Source organism: Pezoporus occidentalis, unplaced genomic scaffold, assembly GCF_034315485.1.
Source record: "Pezoporus occidentalis ecotype Australia unplaced genomic scaffold, CSIRO_AGI_Poc_V1 ctg87, whole genome shotgun sequence".
Lineage (NCBI taxonomy): Eukaryota > Metazoa > Chordata > Aves > Psittaciformes > Psittacidae > Pezoporus > Pezoporus occidentalis.
Genome location: NW_026916231.1, coordinates 2,653,706 through 2,678,644, shown reverse-complemented (window position 1 = coordinate 2,678,644; position 24,939 = coordinate 2,653,706). Strand labels below are relative to the sequence as shown.

The 24,939-nt window shown below is 38.1% G+C and overlaps 1 protein-coding gene across 1 annotated transcript; it reads left to right on the top strand.

The window, feature by feature from the left end:
- The first annotated feature begins 10,235 nt into the window (after window positions 1-10,235).
- OTUD6B (OTU deubiquitinase 6B) lies at window positions 10,236-21,770 on the top strand. Its single transcript, XM_062604546.1, has 7 exons — window positions 10,236-10,422; window positions 13,742-13,896; window positions 14,805-14,900; window positions 16,314-16,626; window positions 18,182-18,243; window positions 18,899-19,005; window positions 19,558-21,770. Exons 1-7 carry the CDS (start codon window positions 10,332-10,334, stop codon window positions 19,640-19,642), a joined length of 909 nt encoding a protein of 302 aa, XP_062460530.1. The 5' UTR covers window positions 10,236-10,331; the 3' UTR covers window positions 19,643-21,770.
- The last annotated feature ends 3,169 nt before the right edge of the window (window positions 21,771-24,939 follow it).

The following is a 24,939-nucleotide window of genomic DNA, read 5'->3' as shown; positions in this document are numbered from 1 at the left end:
GTCTGCCATATGAAGTTTGCAAATATCTTTGTCAGTTCAAATAATTTTTGAAGGATCTGACTATAACTGGTAAAATACCTGCATTTCTAGACATGTCAGGTATTGAATATGTCCATACTGGGAAGGAGTAGGTAAATTGCAGCTGAAGCTTTCTGACATTGTGTGCTGTGCCTTTGTATTAATGTCTCTTTTCCTGTGTTACTGAAATACATTAATTTCTCTTGTGTTCCTTGGTGAGTATATTGAATATAAATAGAAGGAAAAGTGCTTATTCTTACATTTTCCCAGATCTACTACATTGGAAAGAGCCACAGTAACACAAGACCTGGCTTATTCCTTAAAACTGTGATACAGAGAGGTACATAGGAGCAGCACACACAATTCTGTCATGGCTTCCATTTGCAGAGATATCCTGCGCTGCAAGGTCAAGCCTACGACAAGGTAAAATGTTATCCTGTACATAGTTTGAGAAACAAAATTACATTACTGTGTATAGTAAGAAATGCAGCATATAATAGCACCAGTTATAAAAATAACTAACTATAGGTTTGCATATGTGGTTTCAGGTAAGGTAATGCAACATAATCTAGCATGATAACTATGATACTGTATTAATAGCATGTTTTGAGAGACAGACAAGTCTTTTGAAAACACTTCTTACTTCTGTACTTTATTCCCTGCCACAACCTAGCGGAGACTTCTGACTCAGGATGGTATTGTAACTTGGCACTGATGTGCACAACTGTGTGATAACCTCTGCAACTATTAGTATGCTGGGATGATAGAATCACAGAATGGTTTGGATTGGAAGGGACCTTAAAGATCATCTACTTCCAACCTCACTGCCATAGGCAGGGACCCCTTCCTCTAGACCAGGTTGCTCAAAGCCCCATCCAACCTGGGATGTGTAATCTTTTTTCCTCTTTTAATGTACATGTCTGTAATTTATTCACATGTCAAAGCATACAAGCACCATGAAAATGGGAACATCGTACAATTCCATATTTATCTGATCTTGGGGAAAGGACTGATTTCCTTCTATACAGCAGAAATTAGGTCTATAGAAATTAAATATCAACCTTATATGCAGGAGAATTTTATCTCTAGTCCCATCAACACTGCTCATCCTGTTACAGTTATGTGATAAGTCACCCTCCCACTGGCAAAACACAGACAAGGAACATTATGTTATTCAGTGATGGCAGCAGCTAATGCTGAAGAAAGTAGTTGTTCTTCCAATGCACTCTTTCCCACCTGCATAGCTACAAGGACAGGAGAAAGCACACCAGAGCAGCAGGAAGGGTCATGCTTGCTGCACTGACAGCCTCTGTTTATCGCCACCCTTTGTTCCCAAAAGCAATTGATAGCATTTGGCCAGTGACTAGAGAAGTCTATTTTTGGTAACTTTTTATCCTGTATATTTTATTCCTGTCACTACAGGGTACTCATGCAAATGTATGTATGGAGGCTGCTGTTAGAAAGCTGCAATTTACTGGACTGAATTAATTTTACTACAGCAGACTATGACAGACAGAAATTATCATGGCAAAGATGCCTTCATTTACACAAAAGGAAACCTCTTCTGTTATTCCTAACCAGAATTGCAATTCTCGCAAAGCTTATTCTTGTTATCATCTTTTCCTGATTGCACATCTGTCACTTCTTTTACAGTCTTGGTGCTATATCAAGTTAACCTTATTTTTAGAATAATGGAGGAATTTTCAGTTTCAATTCAGAAGCGGTTCACACTGGAAAATGTAATCTTGATTGGCAGGAAAATTGTATATGGGTTTTAAATTCCTTTCCAGCCCAGCTCTGTATCAGCGTATTACCATAACATGCTAAGTGTTTTCCTGGTTGTCTTGAAGACACCAGCTGTTTTCAAAAATTTTTATTTAATATATTCATCTCCTCTTAACCACATTACATATACTGAAGATTCCTTCCTTATTACTTGTCAGAGGTTACCACTCATTAAATACCTTTATCTAGATCACTTCCTTGTGTAAAATCATTCTGTTTACTAATGGCAGTCAAATGGTATCGTACTAGTAGTTTTTGAATAACCTTTTAATTCACTTTTTCAAATTTCTTTTCTATTCTTGAATGGATGAATATTACAGAGATAAGTAGATACTTCTGAGTTTGTAGACATTTCTAAATGTTGGCATCATCTACAATTTTAATTTGATCTCTGATTTTTAATTCTGAGGGTAGGGGCTTGGTGGAATAACAAGGAAAAAGTTGTCTCAGGGTTCTGTATTTGAGCATTTTTTATAGTTTTGATTGGAGTTACTTTTTAGGCAGAAACACCTTTGAGTCTTTGGCCATGAAACTGAGCAGTGTCAGGCTTAGTCAGTACCTAGATAAGATACATCCAGGAAAAATAGGGGAAGGTCTAAAGTTTCTTCTGGTGCTTCAGTAGATGGCACCTTTTGTCCTGATGAAGAATGGAGCTGCTGGTACCAGGTGGAGATTAAGTATAAAAAAGGAAGCTTAAAACTGAAGTCAAGGTTACAGCAGCTTTTGATCATGAGGTATCCCATGACACGTATCACGAGAACAGAGGCATCTTGGTCAAACTCCAGTCTGGATATTTAATCATCTGACTTGAATCCCCTTTGCCATTTCAGTCTCAATGAGCAGCCTTCTTCACTTTCAACTGGAACTCATTTCAGACAATGTGTTCATTAAAGAGTTGCTCCATTTCAGGACTGGATGAAGTGACATAAAGTTCACGATTTGTCCAGGAGAATAAAAAAGAATAACAAGGCCTGTTACTCCAGCTGTTTTTATGCAGGCATCAATCTCTATTTCAGATAAGTAGCAGTCTTGCTGACGATCTAGTGTTTATCAGATTCATGACAACATTGGAAGTGGTATTGCAAAGACTGTTCCACACAGATATGGATGGTGCGAATTGAAGTGGCACAGCGGTGCTTTTTAAACCTAACTGCATTTGTTAACATAGTGCTCAAATGTGATCCAGACAAGTCATATTGAACTTTCAATTGCTGAATCACCAGCACTTTGGAAGAAACATTTGAAATCAGACTGAGTGAGTGAAATGGTGCTGATGGCCCATCTCCAAGATAAGTTTTATTACTGGGGGCTGCCAAAAGACATGTTGCTGCAGAAGGAATGTGCAGATGTTGGAAATACGATTGAAATTTTTAAAGAGCGTCAGGTGCCTTGTGTTTGGTTCTGCTATGGCTTGGGGTTCTGCAAGACTTCCGTGAGTTGGGAAACCTTCACATGGGAAAGGAAAGAAAAGAAGTTGAGGAGGGGTGAGTTTACTGTAAATACCCAGAAATTAAATTGTTTGCATATTTGCATGTAAATATTGGCTGCACCTGCAGAACCTCTTTAATGGATTCACTTCATAAAGCAATAATTTAGTTTTACGTACATGGAGCCCTATTTGTCTCTCAGCATGTGATGCAAGGGTGGCAACAGCTGGTCTAATCACAGCCACAAATAAAGAGGAAATAATAATTTACTGAGAAACCAGACAAATTAGAAGCCTGGTGGGACTCCAGCTATTAGAAAGCTGTATTTCTTACTATAAGAATAAAAGATTATTTTTTTATTGTTTTGTCTGTATCTACATGTTACAGATTGAAAATGGAAAAGTGAAAACACATGATTCTCCCACTGATGTGAGAAACATGACAATAGCATCACGATCATTAGTAGAAGAATAATTTACAGCTTTTTCTACAAAACCCAATATGTCCTCCTGGGAGAGGTCAAAACAGAGCTGGGAGCTACTCATCCTTATCAAGTGACCAATCTTAAGATTGTCAAGAAAAGATGCAGGATGTAAGGATGTATAAAGAGGAGAAAGAATGCAAAATGCTGCAATTGATGCAAACAAGTTTCAAGATCCTTACAATTGAACTAAAGTGCAATGAAATGAGTGTACTTAATGCCATTGCATCGTTTGTAAGTAGTTCTCCTAATGAAGAGATAATAAATATGGAGTCTTTCCACATTGTTACTCAGCACATAATGGATGAAACCGATTCCTGAGATCTTTTTATCTTGGGGGGTGGGAGAGGAAAGAGACTTAGTTTTTCCAGTGTATCTCTGCAAGATGCGCATTGGCTTTGGGAGCTAATGACACAATTTTTTTGTGATCTTGCTATCAGGTTATTCACTTAAGTTATAACATTTTGCTTTTTCCCTGTAGAGCTGGAAGACTTTGCATCGTGCTCCTATTGAATATGCATATAGCAGTACAGAAAACTCCCACTTCCCTTATTTCCCGCAGGCAGATACTGTAACTCCAGATCTGCCTTCCTTCCACAAACCCTCCCAGATGACCTGCTGTGTCATTTAAGATCTCTAGTATGCTATCTATTACAGTTCACAAAAAATCTCAACAACCTGCTATATGAAATTTATAATACCTGTCTTCCCTGGAATGTCCTTAGCATCCAACAGTGATCAGACATGGTATCATCTCTGGGCATGTTACTAGAGCACATGACACAGCAAAAATTAGTCCAATTCTCCAACATATTTTTGAGAGTATGCTATTGGAAGTTCAGGAGTTTGGAGTTCAAAGGAACTGATTTAGGATTTCCAAGGAAATGGAAAATTCAGTTCTGCCCCACATTTAAGCCCTAAATGCAGCTTTCCTCCTCAAAACCAACCTAAAAAAAAAAAAAAAACAAAGAAAACCCTGAAGGAATGTCATTTGTTTCTGTAAGTGTCACTTTCTGTGTTTATTTCCCGTATAGAAAAAGATTTTTGTGATATATTTAATAAGATAAATGAAAATATGTGCCAGCTTTATTTATTACTTTGGTTCTGGAGAAACTGCAGGATTTTCTTTTTTCTCCTGCATGTTACACTGCAAATGTACAGAGCTGTGGGAAGTGCTTATTAATAGGTTCTATAATCTAGATACAAGAATTCATGAACCAGTTTGAGAGGACTGAAAGATGGCTGTTGTTAATATCGACACTAATTTGAAATGTTTGAAGTTCTGCTTCTCTACTTAGAGACCCATAGTTACAATGTACTGAGTCCTTTGACCTGCTCTCTTCATTTACCAAGCACTGTATCCTCCATATGTTCTAAATCTTTCCAAATAATTCAGTTGTGCTTGTTGTCTAATCATGTGTTGTCTTACTCCTCATCATCCCTCTACACAATTCAGCCATAAGTCATTTGTTGTAGAGGGTGTTCTTTCCAACATGGTGCAAGAACAAAGGTCTGTTGCCAAACTCACTCACTGTTTAATCAGCTGTTCGTTTGTAAATGTTGAGCATAGTGTGACAGTTTTCTTTGGAGTGTGTGCAGCAATGTCTCTGTGTGTCAATCAGAAAATTTGTGTGGCCCCCTTCCTTTGCACTGCAGAGTTTTGAATTTTGTCCATCTGTTTAGTTGATCTCTTTAACCATTCTCTTGCCCCAGTACTCATGTTTTTCCATTCCAGATCCTTACCCTATTTTACCACTTGCTCTTGTAATCTGGATGCGTGATTCCTTGACCCTCTCTGGCTTCTCACACAGCTTATCCCAATTTTCTCTTGCAGCCTTGCATCTTGCCAGAGCTGTTTCCCAACTCCACCTATCTGTGATAGGGATCAGTGATTTTCTGTCTCCTCTAACTAGTTCTATTCCCACTGTTCATCTCCTATTTTAAAATTCACATAATGATAGAATGGTTTGTGTTGGAAGGGATCTCTGAAGGTCATCTAGTCCACTCTCCCTGCAATAAGGGACACCTTCCACTAGATCAGGTTGCTCAGAACCCCATCCAACCTCGCCTTGAACACTGTCAGGGATGGGGCGTCCACAGCTTCTCTGGGCAACCTGTTCCAGTGTCTCTCCACCCTCAGAATAAAGAACTTCTTAATACTGAATCCAGATCTTTTATTTTAAAACCATTACTCCTTGTCCTATCATTACAGACCTGAACATGGGAGGGTGGGGATGGAGGTGGTGTCTGCACACTAGATGGGTTGTGAAGCTATTTGCATACCACCAGCATTTAGGATTGTCACCCAGCAGGTTCACTCTTGAACCCCCTGATGACTCCCCCATTGCTGATGAATATGCATGGTTGGGTCTCTGCTCAAGTACATCAGCAGTTTGTCTGACATGGACAAATATTTTTGGTTGAGTTGTAACAATGATGGAGAGAATTAACCAGTGGTCTGTTTGCAGGACAGCAATGGTCTGGACCAAGGTGTAATTGTATTTTCTTGCTATATGAAATTATATTGCATGAATCACAGTACAAATATTTAGTCATATATTTGTCTTGAAGTATATATACATGTAAAATGAAATTTTAGCTGGAATGCTTGCTACTGAATACTATTTTGAGAGTCTCAGAGATTATAGTATAACTATTAAGTTATACTTTTCCTGGGGTCCCTCTTTTCTTCTCTTCCATTATCATGAAATCTTGGAAGATTAGCTGGCAAAAAAAATGTCCACTTAACATGCGACACTATCTTTCATTGCTTTATAGCAATAAGATGAGCTATAGTTGGCAACTCCATAGTCTAGAGAGTAAATAAAGAGCACAGTGAAAATGAAAGCATCTTCAAGGGGTTTAGCGAAGTGTGGATTATTAGCCAAGATCCTTGCCAAGACCACACCAGCAGAACATGATGACACTCAGTGCTAACCCCGTGAAACCTGACTGACAGTCTTTGCTGAATGCGTTAAGTGTTTCAGTACTGGAAATCCCAAGTGTCCAATTTTTATTTTTTTTTTCCACTGAAAAGTAGTGTGAGGAGCTGCAGCTGGGCTTTTTGCTTATTGCTTCTGAGCATTTAGTATGCATTCAAGTCACCGCTTGTCAAACACATCTCTCGGCCATATAGCCAAGAAAACTGCTTAAAAATCCAGACATGTGTTTTCATGAAATCTCACCATTACAGCTGCTGAGATTTAGGAAAGCAAAACACTGAAAGCTCAAGATACGTTTGCGGAGGTTGGCAAAATTGTGCTGGCACTAACACACACATTTCCTAAGAGCAGTCTTCATAGAAATCAAGGACGTCTCCAGGTAACAGCCACAGTTTCTCTGCATCCTAGCACTTGTAAGGTAACTGTGAATAACAAGTGACCTTGAATCTCTCTCCATTAACAGAGACCTGAGATTCTTTTACACCTTCTGGTGCTACACACAGAAAAGGTAAATACACTGGTGTTATAAACCCCACTATTTTGTTTAACTGGTAAGTATGACTCCTTACAGATTTTATTAAGTGATTGGATTTGCATTAGGTCCTGACACTTGCAGATGTGTGTTGAAAAATTACTAGAAAACAGTTCCACTGATGAGGTATCTTAGCTGCAGATGTCCTGTTGCAAAAATCTGTTAGCACTGCTTCCAGCAAACATAAATGAACATGAAAAGCTCAGCTAATTAATTTACTGATATAAATGAACTTTCAGACAACCATATAAAGTACATGTACCACACTAAGCGATTGCAGGAGCTTAACAGAATGTGCCACATTGATCTTCATGTTCTGTGGAGGCTTCGTTGCAAGGTCATGTATACTACTTAATTCATGTAAAATATTTGCAAATCTTACTAGCAGCCAATTTTATGGCATAGTGTAAAGGAAAAATTAGTTACCTTTGCTTCAGTATCTGGGATCAAGTGATCCACATTTACTGGTTATGTAGTACATAAATCACAAAATGCTCAACAAAACCTCAGTGAAACAACAGAGCCAGTTAGAGTTTTGTGTACAACTTAAAGAGTTTGTAGCTACAACTAGTCTATAATTAACTGTAATGCTTAGCAAAAACCATCTTGGAGATAATGGAGGGGAATGAGATACACACTGACTTACTACGAAAAGTAGTAAGAGAGCTTCTTTGCTCCACCAACATTTTATATCATTTATCTGAGTAAGATTTGGATATTCTTTACTGCTGTCATGAAAACCGTCTGCTATGAAACATTTGCTTATTAGGTCTGCAACTGAAGAAACAAAATGAAGATTTTTAGAGAGTGACAGAAGTTCAAGGGGTCCCACCTTGACTTACTTATAAAATACCAGTGAACAAATAGCCTTCCTGATTTTCAGCATGCTAACTGCTGTGAAAACACTGGGAGAAAAATACTAGAAAAGATGTCAAAGTGTAATGCTTTAAATACCCACACATGCTTTTGCCCCCAGAAAAGAAACATGAAACAGAGAGAACACAGCATCTGGCTAATTTGCTGAGTCAACTGGTATTAGAGGTAACCCTCACCCACGGATTTCAGTGACTAATTTGACAATATTCAATCAAATTTCAGAAGTGCCTGTTAATTCTTAGAGTTTCAATTTTGACACAGACTGTACTTAGCACAGAACATCTTTCAGCTATCATTGACCGGAATGAGATCTTCAAGAGCCTATGAAACAGATTAATGTTGTCATAAATTTTAGTATTAGTAAGAGCTGTTATGGTAATTTAGTCAGGCTTCTTTGAATTCTTAGAGCACTTCAGTAAATGTCGCTTGCATGGAGCCTGTAACTTACAGCTGAGCTAACACATCCATAGGAAGGCTTTCAGTCTTGATTTAAAGACTTGTATGATAGTGAGCCTATCACATCCTAGATAAAGTGCTTCACAGTTAGTTACCTCAGATTTTTTTTTTTTTTTCTATTTCAGTTTCTAGCCATTTGATTTTATTATGACCTTACCTGTTAACCCACCCTTTCTACCCAGGAATCACAATTAGGCAAGCTGCAGTATAGCTCACTTTAAAGTGCTTTAAGAGTGTCAGAGAGGAAAAACACACGTACACAATCCTGATATACATGGTCCTGATAAGCTGCCAGGGCCCCTGGAGCAGGCAGTGCAGGAAGAAGCATCAGGGCCCTTGGTGCAGACAGGAAGGGCAGGCAGCACACCTGCAATTATGGCAATCGCATAGAGACGTGATGACTCCCAAGTCCCCAGTGTATTCCAGTATGTGGTGTTCAAATGAGGCTAGCATATTATACGATCATTTCAATCAACCTACCCTCATCATCACTTAGCACTTCACATTTGGTCACCTGATGTATTTATTTATTTGGTCCTTGGCATTTATTCTGTATTCTTTTGTATTACATATTAGGGATATGACAGAAGTCTGGCTTAAAACCAGTAGTCACCACAGGGACCTCCACAGATGTATCCCCATGGACTGTGCTAGTTGTGCTTGAGAGAAGGAGCCTCCACTACCATTTTTCCGAAAGAAATATTTAAGCCTGTAGTCCCTCAAAATATCAGAGAGCTTGAAGGATGGGTTGGGTCATATGTTGAACACCTAATTACAATGTCTTGTTATGGTAAAAAGAGGATTTTTTTTTATTTGCTGTAATGTTACAAAATCCTGAAAGAAACTTAAATACAGAAGGCATAAGAGAATAATACTTTTTAAATATACAGCATTTTTAAGAAAAAGGGCTAAAAGCATATTCACATACATGTGTTGTCAAATATATGGCATCAACAAACTGGTAAGAGAGCACATTTGTATGTTAGTCACGTCAAATCTAACCCAGACTTGTCCTTATTCTGGATTCACTCATAGTATATGAATGACTTTAAACCCAATTACAGTATTAAAGTTGATAAATTAAATTTGGGCCACATGCATTGAATGTTCCCCGAAATAATGCTGGTGACAGGTGAATAGAAAAGCATCTCACTCCACACTGGTACTCAAGAGTAGTTCCCAGTTTAGGTAGGGATTTTACTGTAATAAAAATGTAACTCCTTATGAGACATAATTTCACACTGGTGGGGAGAGACAAATAACATATATCACAACTTGGAAAATCCAGAACCTCGTGGGTTTTTTAGCGTTCAGTAACTTCAGGTATAAAACTTGCACACAAAGCGCACTATGTGTTTTGCACAAAAGCAAACAGGTTAAATAATTTCCCTTGACGTGATAAATCAGTGCATACCCTTAACCAATTATTTTCTCACCTCCAGCCCTCCTCCTTAACAGGATTTGTCTCTGGTACCATTTTCCCCAGTGCAGCCATGTCCTCCCAAGTCCTTTATCAGACAGGAGATAGGAGGGGGACAGAAACTTGGCGGGGGGGAAGGGGCCAGGGGCTGCCCCAGGGCACGGGGGCGGTGGCTCGGATTCCAAATGGTGCTGGGGGACGGCAGTCAACCCACGGAGCTCCATGGAGGCGGGAAACACGCAGCAGGACAGCTCTGCGCCGGGCCGGCCCCTCCGCGCCGCTGGGCGGGGCGGCGCTGCCGGAAGCGCGATGAACTCCCGCCTCGCGCTGGGGTTGGGGGTCACGCGCGCCGACGGTGCGGGCTGAGGGCGGCTCGTGGGGCTCTGGTTCGCTCATGGAGGGCTCCGGAGATGAAGAGCCGGAGGCTGACGGGCCGCTGCAGCAGCTGGTGAAGCGGCAGCGCAAGGAGAAGCGAGAGCTCCAGGGTGAGGGGCCCACGGGGCCGGGGAAGGGCGGACGGCGGAGAAGGCTGGGGAGTTGGGGAGAGCAGAGCAGCTCTCAGGCGCCGGCCTCGCCGGGAGATGGTGAGGAGACGTAGGGCGGGCTCGCGTTCTGCTCTCGGCTTTTTCCCGGAGGGCGCTGCAAGGGAGCGAAGCTGGGAGCCCCGCACGGCCCTGGGAGTAGCTAGGGATTAGCCACACGGCTTTCGGGAGGGAGGGATCTGCCCTTGCAGAGCTTTCGCCAGGGGCAGCGTGCGGCGGCCATGGAGATGCGGCGTCTTGACGGGGTGTCAGAGCTGTGCTGCGAGGTGTGGTTCTTGGCACTTCTGGGGCACGGTAACGCTCGAGAGCCGCAACACAATGCTGGGTTCTTAACATTATGTTAGCGTTTTGCTGCTTGTCTTCTGAGGTAAAGAAGGTGTGGTTTTGTTAGGCATTTTAGAGTGAAAAGTCTGCATAAGGGACCTTGCTGCCATGCAGCTTCTTCAGTCCAAGTGCAGTTGATCTGAAATTAGCTTTTATATTCTGTCCAGCCAAAGTACAGTATCTATAGTAGAATATCTCTGTGTTCTTACACTGCTACCTATGAACTGTTCACAAGCCACACTTCACCTACCCTGTTATGGTAGGTGAATATAGTTAAGTAATTTCAGTATTTATCTAGATTCTGTATTGTAGTTGATTCTAATCTTTTTGTTAAGCCTTTCTTGTTGCTGATATTTTGGGGTAAGCTATTACTTTCTGGTAAGTTATTGTTATGGCCTTTTCCTTGTTTGGCTTTTTTTGCCATGTAATGAAATAGCCCCATCTGCAGCCTTTTATCAGTTAGAGGGTTAAAGAAGAGGAGAAACAGTATTGGGCATGGTATTGTCATTATATGCACAGGAACATACTTTTTTGATACGCCTTTTCCTCCTTCAGGTTTGGTTGAAGTTGAAAAGAGGAGTAGGAATTGAGGATCGTGGTTAAGTGGTTGGAGCGCATGGAGCATTGGTTGAGAGAGGCTGAGGAACAAAGGGTTTTTTCACCTAGAGAAGGTGATTGGGGGTATCTAGTTGTAGTCCTCTGCTAAGGTGGGAATGGTATCCAGAAGTCAGAGCCCTTGTATTGCCAGTCAAGAGAGGCAGATGTCCTATAGTCACACATCTTCCTACTTGAAAAATACATTCCTAGTAAATGCAGTGGTAACTGTCTGACAGAGAGCAAAACAATTTGTTCATAAGAATAGCATAAAGCGCATCTCAGCCTCTGAAAATCCAGCATTTCCTCCAGTTGATGACCCTTGTCTCCACCACTCCCATATACTCTCCGTTTGTATTTGTGTGTGCCTCTTAAGTCTCAGATTTCCTTCTCCTCCATTATTAATTTTTATGAACAAAATACTTTAAAACTTTCAAACTCACCTGATCTGTGAGGCTGAATGCTTTGCATAAATCTTTCAGTGTAAGCATCATTGCTCCCTTCTCTTAAAAAGTTTAATTATCATCCCCATCATCTTCAGTTTAATGTGTCAATCACGGGTGAATGACAGGAAATTGTACAGCTGATGAATAGGTGGCAGGGTGTTAAGTAGTTGGGGCTGTAACTCTAAAACAGTGAATACAGAACTAGCAGTGGGTATTCATCTAAGAGCACAGGTTGTGAAAGCTGTTATTGTTCAGCCTGGAGAAGAAGAAAAGGCTATAAGGGATCTGGGTATAGATCCAACTGTGTAATGTATGGACCCAGATTTTGTAAAGTGAAGTGCAGAGAATGAACTAGAGATAATGTCTGAAAGTGGTAACAACAAAAATCCTTATGGGAGGAAAAAGGGAGAATATTTTCATAACAGGAATGGCTAAACATTGGAAAAAAGCAGGCCAGAAAGGTTGCAAAGTGTCCATCCTTGGAGACTTTGCACAGTCATCTGAATAAATTCTAGATCAGTCTGAATCAGTGTTACTGCTGTAGCTTTGAATTCAGCCCTGCATCAGGCAGGAGGTAGAACCAGATGATCTCTGGACATGCTTTCTAGCAAAGCTATTCTGTGGTTTGAGAAATGGAGCATTGAATTGTAGTCTAAAAATACTTAAGGAATTTAAGCAAGTTGAGGTTTATTTCTTCTTGAATAGAAGAAATCTGCTTTTGGAAACTTTATTTAAAAGGATAGGTAAACTCTTTTTTTTTTTTACTTTTTATTTACTGCTTGTGTAATTAAAAATTTACATGTCTTCCCTGTGACAGGATTTGAGATCTCAATGCCCAAATAATCTTTTCTAAGGCAACAGGCTGATGTCTGCTGTGTTGAAGCTCATAAGCATTTATAATAGTAACCTGGCACAAGTTTTTCTCTTTTTTGGATACAGCATTTGCATCTTTTAAGAAAAATATAGCTGCTTTAAAATGTGATGATCATAAAGGGCAGTCTTATAGCTGAACCTGGGTCGGAGCAATCCCAGGCACAGCTACAGGTTGGGCAAAGAAGAGATTCCAAGCAGCCCTGCGGAGAAGGACTTGGGGGTGCTGGTTGATGAGAAAATGAACATGAGCCAGCAGTGTGTGCTTGCAGCCCAGAAAGCCAACCATATCCTGGGCTGCATCAAAAGGAGCGTGACCAGCAGGTTGAAGGAGGTGATCCTGCCCCTTTACTCTGCTCTTGTGAGACCTCACCTGGAGTATTGTCTGCAGTTCTGGTGTCCTCAACATAAAAAAGACATGGAACTGTTGGAACAAGTCCAGAGAAGGGCCACGAGGATGATCAGGGGACTGGAGCACCTCCCGTATGAAGATAGGCTGAGGAAGTTGGGGCTGTTCAGCCTGGAGAAGAGAAGGTTGTGTGGAGACCTCATAGCAGCCTTCCAGTATCTGAAGGGGACCTATAGGGATGCTGGAGAGGGACTCTTCATTAGGGGCTGTAGTGATAGGACAAGGGGTAACGGATTCAAACTTAAACAGGGGAAGTTTAGATTGGATATAAGGAGGAAACTCTTTCCTGTTAGGGTGGTGAGGCACTGGAATAGGTTGCCCAGGGAGGCTGTGAATGCTCCATCCCTGGCAGTGTTCAAGACCAGGTTGGATGAGGCCTTGGGTGATACGGTTTAGTGTGAGGTGTCCCTGCCCATGGCAGGGGGGTTGGAACTTTATGATCTTAAGGTCCTTTCCAACCATAATTATTCTATGATTCTATGATTCTAGCTATTAAAATCTACCAGTACGTTGGTATTTGTAAAGTTTCTTCTGCATAACTTGCCTGCAGTTGTCTTTTCTGTGGTGGCTGAACTATCTATGCTTAGAGGTAATCTTTATTACACTACTTCTCTAACAGCAAAAATTCAAGGCATGAAAAATGCTGTTCCCAAGAACGATAAAAAGAGACGAAAACAGCTGGCTGATGAAGTTTCCAAACTAGAAGCAGAACTTGAACAGAAGCACAAGGAGGAATTAAAGCAGCTGAAGGAAGTCTCACCTGAGCAGAATAAGGTAGTTGCCTTAACTTAAGCTGGACAGAGTTTATAGCTAAATTGGTGCAATACAGTTATCTGTGAATGATGCTAATGCTCCTTGGCCATACATCTCCTGAAGTGTTTCTTTTGACTGTTTAAGTCCTGTAAAGAAACAAACAAATATCTGTCTGCCTGATATTTCTGGACTAGGTGTTTTCGTTTTAGTGACCTAACAAAGAGTTAAGCAGAATGTACTTTGGTTTGAAAATGAGAGTGAAGACACTTCTGAATTACTTTTAGGGAAATAGACTTGATTGAGAAGCATCTGCTGAGAAGCTCTGTGGGGAATGAACATGCTCAGTTGTTAGTTATGAGCCTTTAACAATCTTCTGTAGTAGTTTTTAAGTAGATGTTTAATGCATAAGAGTTAAATATAATGCTTCTGTTTGCCTGAATCTTAGATTAGTTTCATGAGTCTTATTTTACTGAGCTGTCAAAACTTCATGATGGACCTTTCAGGCTAAAATCCTTGCCCTGGAAAGGGAAAAACTTTCCCTTTTGGCCAGTAAGCAGTGTTCACACTTCAGTGTGAAAGCTTGTACTAGAACGTACAGAGCAAATTGGAGATGCACAGCTCATAACTGTATCTTTGGTGAGACTACAGAAAAAGTAATAAAATACATGACTCTGGTCTGGGACATAAAGTGCTTTACTTTTGCCTTTGACGAGTTCTGTGCTATACACAGATCTTTGTGGTTAAACTTCATAAATATACCCTGGAATTACCTAGGAACAGAACTTAAAATTATTTCAGGAGATGTGCATCTCCTGAATGGATATTGGTATCCATGGGTATCCTGAATGGATATGGATATCTTGAATGGATATCTTCTTTTTTTATCATTTATACTAATAAGAACATTTAACTTTTCTTTTTTCTTTTAGACAGATTCTATAGCTGATGGGGTTGCAAATTTAGAGCTTGAAGGAGTAGAGCAACATATTCAGCATCCTCGAATATCAAAAGCACAGAAGAGGAGGGTATGACTTAATATTTCAATCAAATATTTGTAAAATTTTTAAGTTACATTCACTTAAACAAAACTGTAATAACCAAAGTTAAACAGTTTTGCAGGGGACGTTACCTGTCTAATTCAGTACTGATACTGTACCTACTGAATGCCTTGAAAACCTGTAAAGCTGCGACCTAGAGATACGTAAGCGTTTTATAAATAGTTGTAGTTTTTCACCTTCAGCTGTGAGCTGGTAATCAGAATAGGTCAGGAGATGAAAGGCAGAAAAAAAAAATCATTATGTAAAGCAAATCCTTCAAAAGAATTTCACTAAAAACTTTAATAAATAAAGTAATTGAATTAAAATAATGTAACATACTTCCATGTAGGAAGTTATGCAAGTAGAACTTTAAATATTTACCAAAAGAACATAAATACTGAAGTTCTTATAGTTTTTGATTTAAGAAACAGCACTTGATGTCCAGGCCATTAGGGTTGGATTTTGTTAAGCTTTGTATGTTAGATCACGATGGATTAACATGAATGTAGGTTCAGGGCCAGAGGACCACTGCTTTATTGCAGAATCCATCCCCTGTTACATCATCACTGCTGCAGAGCTGCCTTGTAACACACATGATAAAAATGTTCTTAATCCATGGCACCACATCTAGGCAAATTGGCAGCTCTGGAGTCTGGTTTTCCTGTATTGTGTTTGCCTAAACCAGTCTGGTCTTAATTTGTGGCGAATTGAAAGTGGGAAAGCTCATTCTCTACTGCTTCATTTTTATTTGCTCATTTACTTTGACTCTTATTCCTTTGTAAATATGAGTGTAAACTTATGAAGCATTCTATTAAAGTTATATTTATGTTGTGTATTATTTCATCCCCGTAGTATTCTCTATGTATGCATGCATTCTTATCCGTCCTTTAGGTTAGGAGCAGCCTTTTTTATGTGTGCAGCATAGCCCGAGGGAGTTTCAGTTTCATGGCATGAACTTCTTTATGGAATCATATGCGTAAGCAGTAAATCTCACACTTATTATGAAAAAGCAGTTATTTTCTGTTGTTTAGTTAGAATTTCCATACTTGACTTGTTTTTCAGTGTGTTGAAATAGGTGATCCTGAAAAAAATGACTACAGTTAATGGCCTTTGTGCAGTGTTGTAAAATGTAATTTTATATATTGTTATAATGAGGATTTCTCCACTCACATAATTTCTAGTGTGGTGTCAGAGGGAGTTTGGATATATTGGTCACTTACCAATTGCTAAACTTTGGGTTTAGAAGGTCTCTAAGATTTGGTAGTACTGATTCAGGTGAACGTTTCACAGATATGAATGTGCTAAGAAAACACCTGAAGAGTTAGAAGCGAGCACTAAGCCAAGAACTGTAGAGGTATCTTCTAAATATTAATGTTTGTGTGTGTGTGTTTTAAATCTAAGGAGAAAAAAGCTGCCTTGGAGAAAGAAAGAGAAGAAAGGATAGCTGAAGCTGAGATAGCAAACTTAACAGGTGCTAGACATCTTGAAAGTCAGAAACTTGCTTCCCTGTTGGCAGCAAGGCACTTGGAGATTAAACAGATCCCTTCAGATGGCCACTGCATGTACAGAGCTATTGAAGATCAGCTCAAGGATCAACAAAATTCCTGGACTGTTGCAACTCTGAGGAATCAAACAGCAAAGTATATGCAGAGTCACTTTGATGACTTCCTGCCATTTCTTACAAATCCTAGTACTGGAGATATGTATAGCAGAGGTAAGACTCAGGGCATAAGAGACTTTAAAAACTGTTACAGTTATTTCTGATAAATATCTATCTCAGTTACAGCTGAATTGGATTAACCCATTATGGTTTGTTCCTGAACTTTGTTACTTTGTTGGTTCAGCTGTGTTCTCTGGAAAATAGAACTATGATCTACTGTGATACTTGATACACCTGAATTTTTGTAATTATTTTTTAATCTTTGTATTTTTTTTCTTCTAACAAAACATTATTCCTCATTAAAAATAATGCAAAAAATTGCTGATTACTAGGTGGTAATTACGTTTTGGCATGTGACTGAAGTTGTTACAAACAGCTTGTTACAACTAACCAGGTTAGGGATGATTTTTTGTCAGTTTCATACTGGTGTTTTCAGTTTATATAGGAAAGCTGTTAAAACAGAGTGTGAAATTCAAACAAATCTGTTTAACAGTTTGCTTAGATGCTTTTCATTATTCTACCTGTTATTTTCAGCATTTATGCTAGGTCTTTTGGAGCCCTTATAAACCGACTTAACTGAAAAATATAAAAACATTTAGTGTGGAGCAGTGGTGTAAGCTGAGTAAATGTAGTTAAATGGAATTTATGTTCTTCTACTTACTTGAGCGATAGATGATTTATTCATTCATGTTATTCATACTCCCTGTCTGGAACACCATGTAAATAACTTTATACATTGTTTTGAACTTACTGCTACGTTCATTTAGTGGTTATATCTGTGGATTTCATTTGGTGACTGAGGGCTGTTGTGAAGTAGGAGGCATCTTTTCCCATGTTGACAGAGATAATTGTCACAGGATAAATGTTCCCCAAGAGAAGACTGAATAAAGTTGCTACAAAGCAGCAGAAAGTTGTGGTTTTCTTAAGTTTCTTAAATCTGTTTTAGGGGGAATGTATGAAAAACAATTCTGAGCAGTCGTCAGAGAATCTGTTCTTTCTTTATCAAAATCTGTTCATAGGATTCAGAAGCCTGAAGGGTTGTAATTTATAAATTTGAAAGCTTGGTTCCAGTAGAACATGATTTGTAAAAGGACTGTTTTGCTGTTAACGAAGAAGCTATTGGGAATAAATGCCTCAGAGGTTAAAAACAAGGCAGCTAGTTTGAAAACCTGTTGAAGTAGATTTTTATAAGCATACCTAGCACCTAGGTAACTTAACAGCTTAGTGTACTACTTGCTATCCCATTCTTATCTAAAGTCACAAAACAGCACTCTCTGAAACTTAACAGGAAGAAGAGTGTATGTAATTTCATGCTTGTTAGCAGTTCCCTGAATAAAAAATCTAAAATATAAATCTGTGCTTCTTGTATGTAATTGTCTCTATTCCTGTGTTCAGTCTTCCTTTTTTTTTTTTCTTCCTAAACCAGTTAATGGGTGGATTTTTTTTGGCCTCTGGTGTTTTATTTTCCTTCTCTTCAGTGAACATAGATATTTTCCTGTATAATGTATTTGGGATTTTCAGGTTCTGGTTCTTCATTACAGAATCAGTACTTTTCCTCAGTTGCTTGTTCTTAACCAAGGACTAAAAGTTGCCTTTTCTTTCCTTGCAGAAGAATTTGAAAAATACTGTGATGACATAGCAAATACGGCTGCATGGGGTGGTCAGCTGGAAGTAAGTATTGTATTGATCATTTTTGTGAAATTCTGAAGTGGGTGAATACACCTTCAAAAAAGGGCTTCACAAGAAAGAATACCCAAACGTATAAGGGAACATAGTCATAAACTATTTATCCAGAACTTTTTCCTATGGTTATAAATTGTTTCTGCTTTTGTCATGGTGCGTCACTATTCTGATATATTTGACAACATGCAAGTTAATGTATTTAGTACTTCTAAATGTCATTAGAAAGACTGACAGTATAAGTAGGGGAAGACTTTCTAAGGAGAAAGCCTTTTATGATGCAAGCTTAGACGGTAACAAGGCTGACTAGAATAGAGCGATGTTAATTTTTGTAATATAAACCAGAACTTGGGCTTGAGAAAATATTTATTTTAATTTGTCTTATTGATTCTTTTATGAAAGAGCAGTTACCAATTTGCTGAAGTTAGCCCAATGTTACCTGTGTTTTATCATCAAAACAATGATTAAAGTAACCTGTTCTCAATTAAAGTTTAAAACATGAAAATAATTTTGCTTATTTTAGTAAAGTGTATTTTCTGACAATATTCGAAATGTTATGCCTGAACCCATGTCAGCTAAAACTAGATGTCATCTCCTCCCTGCACTGTATTTAATCCTATTATTGAATTGCTTTTATGCCTTGAAGCTAAGGGCTTTGTCGCATATTTTGCAAACACCTATTGAAGTTGTGCAAATGGATTCCCCTCCCATTATTGTTGGTGAAGAATATTCAGGGAAACCAATAATACTTGTGTAAGTATGTAAATTTTATCCCTTCTTAAAATTACTGCACTTTTTTCTACAATGGAGGGCTCAGCTTTGATTCTCACCTGCTCTTTTATTTGCTGTTACATATCTGATGTTGAAATGCTGCTTAAATAATGATCTTGCAGGTCAGAAATTATGTTTGTGATAGTTTAAAAATACTAAGATAAGTTTTAAGGTACTTGTAATTAGAGTTCTTAAAATGCTGACAATCACTCTGAAGTGTGCTTTAGTCACTGTTTATAGAATGATACAAGGTTATTTTATCTCTTACATAATTACACAATAGTAGTGAAAATGTTGGAAGATGCAGGAATTTTTTATATTTTTTTTTTCCTTCCCCTCTTTAAAGTTGTTGTCGATGTGTACCTGGAAGTCACCAGAATTTGAAACTATTAAAGCTCTTCTATTTAATGATCCTGTATTTTCTGTGCTAAAACTTGAATTTGTCTAAGCTATTTTCCAGTGCTATTAATGTTTATGATGACATATACTTTTGGTTAAACTGAACACTAATTCTGTAACTTTTTTCTTTCCCAGGTATATGAGACATGCCTATGGATTAGGAGAACATTACAATTCTGTAAAACTTCTGACAGACACTGCTACAGAAAATGGCAGCTAGCATACAAAAATCAGATACCTACTTGGATAACAGTTGCATCTTGATGTGTTGGGCTCCAGACAATTCCCAGATAGACTGGAAAGTAAAACTAAATGTAATGGATTAAAAATGAAAAATACTTACAAAGTTTGACTGTAAATCAGAAATAGCTCTTGATTTAAAACAAAACCAAACAACAGTATTTTGAACTTGTTGAAATTAATTATGCTTAGAAGATCTGCTCCAAAAAGATGGCTGCGTAGATTGGATCTTTCTTTCTTCCTCTTTTTTTTTTTTTTTTTTTTTTTTAATAGAGCGTCTTCCCATGCTGCAGTGAAAATACTGAGTAGTAAATATTTTGGTAAATCTGCATTTCTGCTGCAGAGTTCAGATTACCTGAAGGTTCTTGTTACATTCTTTCTGGCAGGTTTTGATTACTGTGGAAGAGTAAAGGCATTTAAAATATTTGATTTTATTTTGATGCATGGAATATCCTCTACAATGTGTTGGTTTTTTTTTTTATTTCCAGCAGGATCTAGCTTTAACACTGTAGTAGAGATCTTGTTTAATTGGGCAGAGAAGGGCAGGAGGCAAATCCAGTAGTAGAGTATCTAGCTTGTCTGAAGGAATTGCACAATTTAAAGACTTTTGCCTAAGATTTTACTAAGATTTGAGGGCTTCACTTGTTTTTTTCCTTGCAGTTTACAGTAGGTCAGCTGAACACTTGGTACTGTTCCTAGTACTGAATCTGTAGGAAAAGCACTGTTGTTTGTGACTATACATCATAATATTGATGCAGGTTAAATGTGCTTTTCATCCTTCATAGTCTTTCATCTGTGCATTTCAGTGACACTGAAATCTTACAAACAAGAAGCTTCTCAATATCCTCACTTGAGGTAGTGAAACTCATCTGACCTCATAATCTATGGATCTGCTAAGCTAAACAGTGTTCTAAAGTATGATGTTTTGTAATGCTCTAAAACAGATGGTTGCATACAGGTGTCAAACTAAACACTTCGTGTTTTGTTAGTAACTTTAAAGGTGATCTGCAGAAGAATTAAGCTTGTTCTCATTGCTCCTTATGATGCACAGAGACTTGAAAGGTGGAGGTTTTTTAAAATGGCTTGGTTATTTTACATTAGAAGTGCTGATTTTTGTCTTTAAGTTACTGTAAACGTGACGCCAAAATTAAGCACCATACTGAAACCAAAGTTATGATGTAGTCGTTTTCTAATCATAGAAGTGGGTGGTGTTTTTTTTTTGTTTTGTTTTGTTTTTAAATCTTAGTCAATAGCATGATAATTTGTCTGTATTTTAGTGCTGATGAATTGGTTTGGAGAAAATCAGTTCACACCAAGCTTAAACATCTTTGCTCTCCTTTGAGGATTATGAGCTAACAGTGCACATCTTGTAGTCCTTCAGTAAAGCTAGCCAGCAGATTGACATTCTTGGGATTTATAAATTACAAAGAAAAAGCTGCTCTTAAGAAGGAGGAGGTAAGTGTTCACTTTATGGATCAGAATATGTCTTGATTTAAAGCACTTTGAAAGAGAGGGAGGGGAAAAATATCAGACAATTGTAGCAGGGAGGTTTGGACAAGCAAAATTTGAATTATGGCTTTAGACTGGTGCCTGCTGGGAAAACAAAGTATTAATCAGATGAAGAGATTTTTTTACATCCTTATTTATCTGATACAGTATAGCAAATAGAGCTGTATTTATAGCAGCTGGTTTAATGTAGAATTTGGTTTATTACCTTGGTTATATAAAATGATGTTTTTAATTTCAAACAAAAAATTTGGATACACCAGTATGGAAAAAGTGTTTCTGTTTTTAATACCACTATGAATTTCACAAATAATGATGAGAAATCCTCTTCTCTGCTGTTCAGAATTGACATGATACGAAATGCACATGCTGCATTTTATAGACACCCTGTGAAAAAAGTTCTTTGGTTTTCATTCTTGTTTCATTAACTGACAGAGAAAAGATGCCAGAATTTTGGAAGGCTTGTACCAACAGTTTGTCCTGTTGAAGATGTTTACAATTTGTATAAAGCAAAATACTGTTTTAATATAGTGAGTGAAAGATCCTTACTCAGGCTGTATGGGACTTGCCAAAAAATAATAAATTGATTTATTTGTGGCAAATCTTGTTGTGGTCACTTTTTATTTTGTACTTGTATTGTTCGCTTCTTAATTTCTAGTATTAGTAAGTTTACTTATGTAATTTTTATGGCTTTAGGGTCCTACTGTGGTACGAATTCTCCAACAACTGGCTATTCTTATTCAGAATTTTACTTATGAAATGACGTTTCTAAACAAAATTTATCCTTGGTGTTTTAGCAGTTAATCTTGATCTCTTCTGAAAAGATATGTTTGAAAATACTGTTGAACTTCATTTGATCTTTTTTATGTATGGAGAAACTGAGAGGGTTTTCTCATACAATTTACCTTTTCTTTGTCAGATTACATTTTCTCAGCAATGTATCACTACTTATTTTGAGGTTTTATATATTTAAGTAGCTTTTCTTTCTTTTATCTGCAGTTAATTAACATCACACTTTCTTCAGCCACTCTTTTAAGGACTATTAGGTTAATTTTTTTTTTTTTTTGCAAGATTGAGGTTAGTTTACGTTAGGAATGGTCACATGAATAGGAGTGAAACTGTCTAGTGGTCTGCAGTCAATTGTGTGTAATATTCTTCAAGGGGAAGAAGTTATTTATTGTTGAAAGCAATGGATACAGTCAGGCAAGTTGGGGCATGGAAGAAACTGGCCTCCTCTTGGAGCTACACTTAATGTTTAGCATCCATGCCTGTTCCCTTCACTTAGTCTGCTCACAGCTGTGTGTATTCTGGAAAGACCTGATCAGACATACTGAGTAGGTGTGCTGGGTAAGTGGCGTCTTCAGGGGTGCTACAGCCTTTGTACCAAAGGAGTGAATGCAGAATACCCCAGAGATATTCAGAAGGCCATGATGAGGGTGGACATCAGAATGTTCCATCTGCAGCATCTCGGTGGACAAGACAGCACTTTAAGAGCACACCTTGGGCTATCATCTTTCATAGGCCAAGGGAATGCTGTGAGTACTGCTTTCTATTTTTAGTCCTCAAGACAAAACCTGCCCTGCTCTCTGTCATCTCCTGGGATGTACTTATGAATGACAAGCAGCCCGTGTTGATTACTTGATCTATGTGGTAGCTGAGCAGACTTAAAAATAGCATCTGAAATATAGAAGGCATTTTCTGTGCTTTCCTTGGCTCCAGTAAGAACATTAATCCACCAATTCCTTTGTTTTGAGAGATTAGTAAAAGCAGCAGATGAGTTATGATTAATCACTAGAGACTAATGATGTGTGTAGTTCTGAATGCAACTAAAATCCTTAGCAATTGCCCCTGTACATTATAAATGGATATATCAAAAAGAATTGCTTACACATACAATGTTCAGTAAAATTCAAAATAAACTGATTTAGTCTCTGTTCCAGATTAGATAATACATCAATGTGTCAATTGACAAGCTTCATCCTTTCCACAAATCAGGAAAACCAGAGTGCATAAGCTTAACCAGTAAGGAGATAAAAAAATATTCATAGGGAGCTATATCTTCTGCAAAGCCTCCTTGAACTTACTCAGTCTCGCAAACAAGTTGTCGTGGTATCTGGAGAGATGAAATACATGAAGAGTCTGAAAGTTTTGTGTTTATCAGAAAAGCATTCCAGATGTGAGTTATGCTGTTTTATTTTTCAAAGGTTTTTGGTTTGTTGTTGTGTTGTTTTTTTTTTTTTTCCTTTGAAGAAGAATGATCTATAAAAACATTTGGCCAAGGTATCTGTCACATTGTTGTGTAAGTCATGAAGATGCACTTTAATAATTGTAATCTGGAAAGTATTTGGATACTCTTTCAAGGAAGTTAAGGATGTGGAGATTTTGAACTAACAGTTCTTCCTTTTATACATATGTATCCTATAAAACTCATGAATTAAACCTCAGCAGTATAAATAGGCAGTAATTTGTTGTTAAATCCTAATGAGGTTCCACTGACTTGGGGAAAAAGCAAGGGACAAGATAACATAAAGGAAACATTTTTCCCTTAGCAGTATGCAGAATGTTGGAGCACAAAAAAAAAATGGGAACAGAAGAGGGTAAGTTGTTGCTAAATGGGGATACCTGAATGAAATGCACAAAAATACCTAGGCTAAGAACAGTGAGACGATTGACAATACAAATGTAAGGGCTAGAATAGCTGTAGGAGTGGCCAAGCAGAGAGATGGCCAGCTAAGCTAGTAACCCTGTTTTCCAGAAGCAAAACACAGGTGGATTGTGTGTGTGACTGTGGGGGTCTGTTCTTAGGCTAAAATACCTTTCTAAAAGGGAAAGAAAAGAAGATAAGCAATTGCTGCTTTCTGTAGCTCAGAATGTGCTTAACAGTATGAAAAATACACCTTTGTACAGATCTTGTGTGTGTGTCTTTGCACCTTGTGCTTCTGAATCATTTCACTGTATAACCAACAGTCTCAAACATTTGATGAGCTCCACCAAATAGAGACCTGTTTTGTATCTTTACTGGCAGCCTTCATTGCACCGTCCTGACTGTCAGGTAGTACTGCAGATTGCTTCAATGGATTTCAACAACTTTACTTTAATCTCTGGTATATTTATCAGTATTTAGCATACTGTGTTTTATGTCAATTATTTAGTAGCAATATTTGTTGTCTGCTTGATCTGCTCTTTGGGTGTTATCCATCTGCTTCTGTATGTTTTATCACAGTTTTTGCAGACAAATACAGACTGAGTCGACATGGAGATCTTTGAGAATAACTATGTGGGACAAGAAGCTAGAGAATGTAATGAAAGAATGCTTTAAATCCAACTGGGAAAACTGCTGTTCAGTAAAAAGAATAAAGAAAAGATTCTTAAGGAAAATTACCCTGCTGATATTTCAAACCTTTACATTTTACTTTTTATGGTTTAATTGTGACAATTGAGTAAAAATTTTATTTTATTTTTTTTTTTAACTAAAGAACAAAGTGGATATCACACCTCTGATAGGGTGTACTGAGGTTTTGCAGATTCTGTTATTTCTAAAAGAATGGTAGCTTTGCCCAGCATAACAAATGATATTCCTTCTCTAGTGCATGACACATCACAAAAATTAAGATAAATGTCTTTTTTCTAGTAAGACCATTTGAGCTTCTAATGTTTTTTGTGAAACATCCTTGATGCTGGGTGTAGGGGTAGAGCTGTTCAGGGTTTTTTTAATTTAAAGAAGTGCCTTTAATGGTGGAGGTGTTCTGAGGGGACAGGAATGACACGGAT

Excerpts from the sequence above, each read along its gene's own strand:
- OTUD6B (XM_062604546.1), top strand. The coding sequence starts at position 10,332 with ATGGAGGGCTCCGGAGATGAAGAGCCGGAGGCTGACGGGCCGCTGCAG. Across the intron at positions 10,423-13,741 it reads GGAGAAGCGAGAGCTCCAGG|CAAAAATTCAAGGCATGAAA; the intron begins GTGAGGGGCCCA and ends CTTCTCTAACAG. Across the intron at positions 16,627-18,181 it reads TGGAGATATGTATAGCAGAG|AAGAATTTGAAAAATACTGT; the intron begins GTAAGACTCAGG and ends CTTTCCTTGCAG.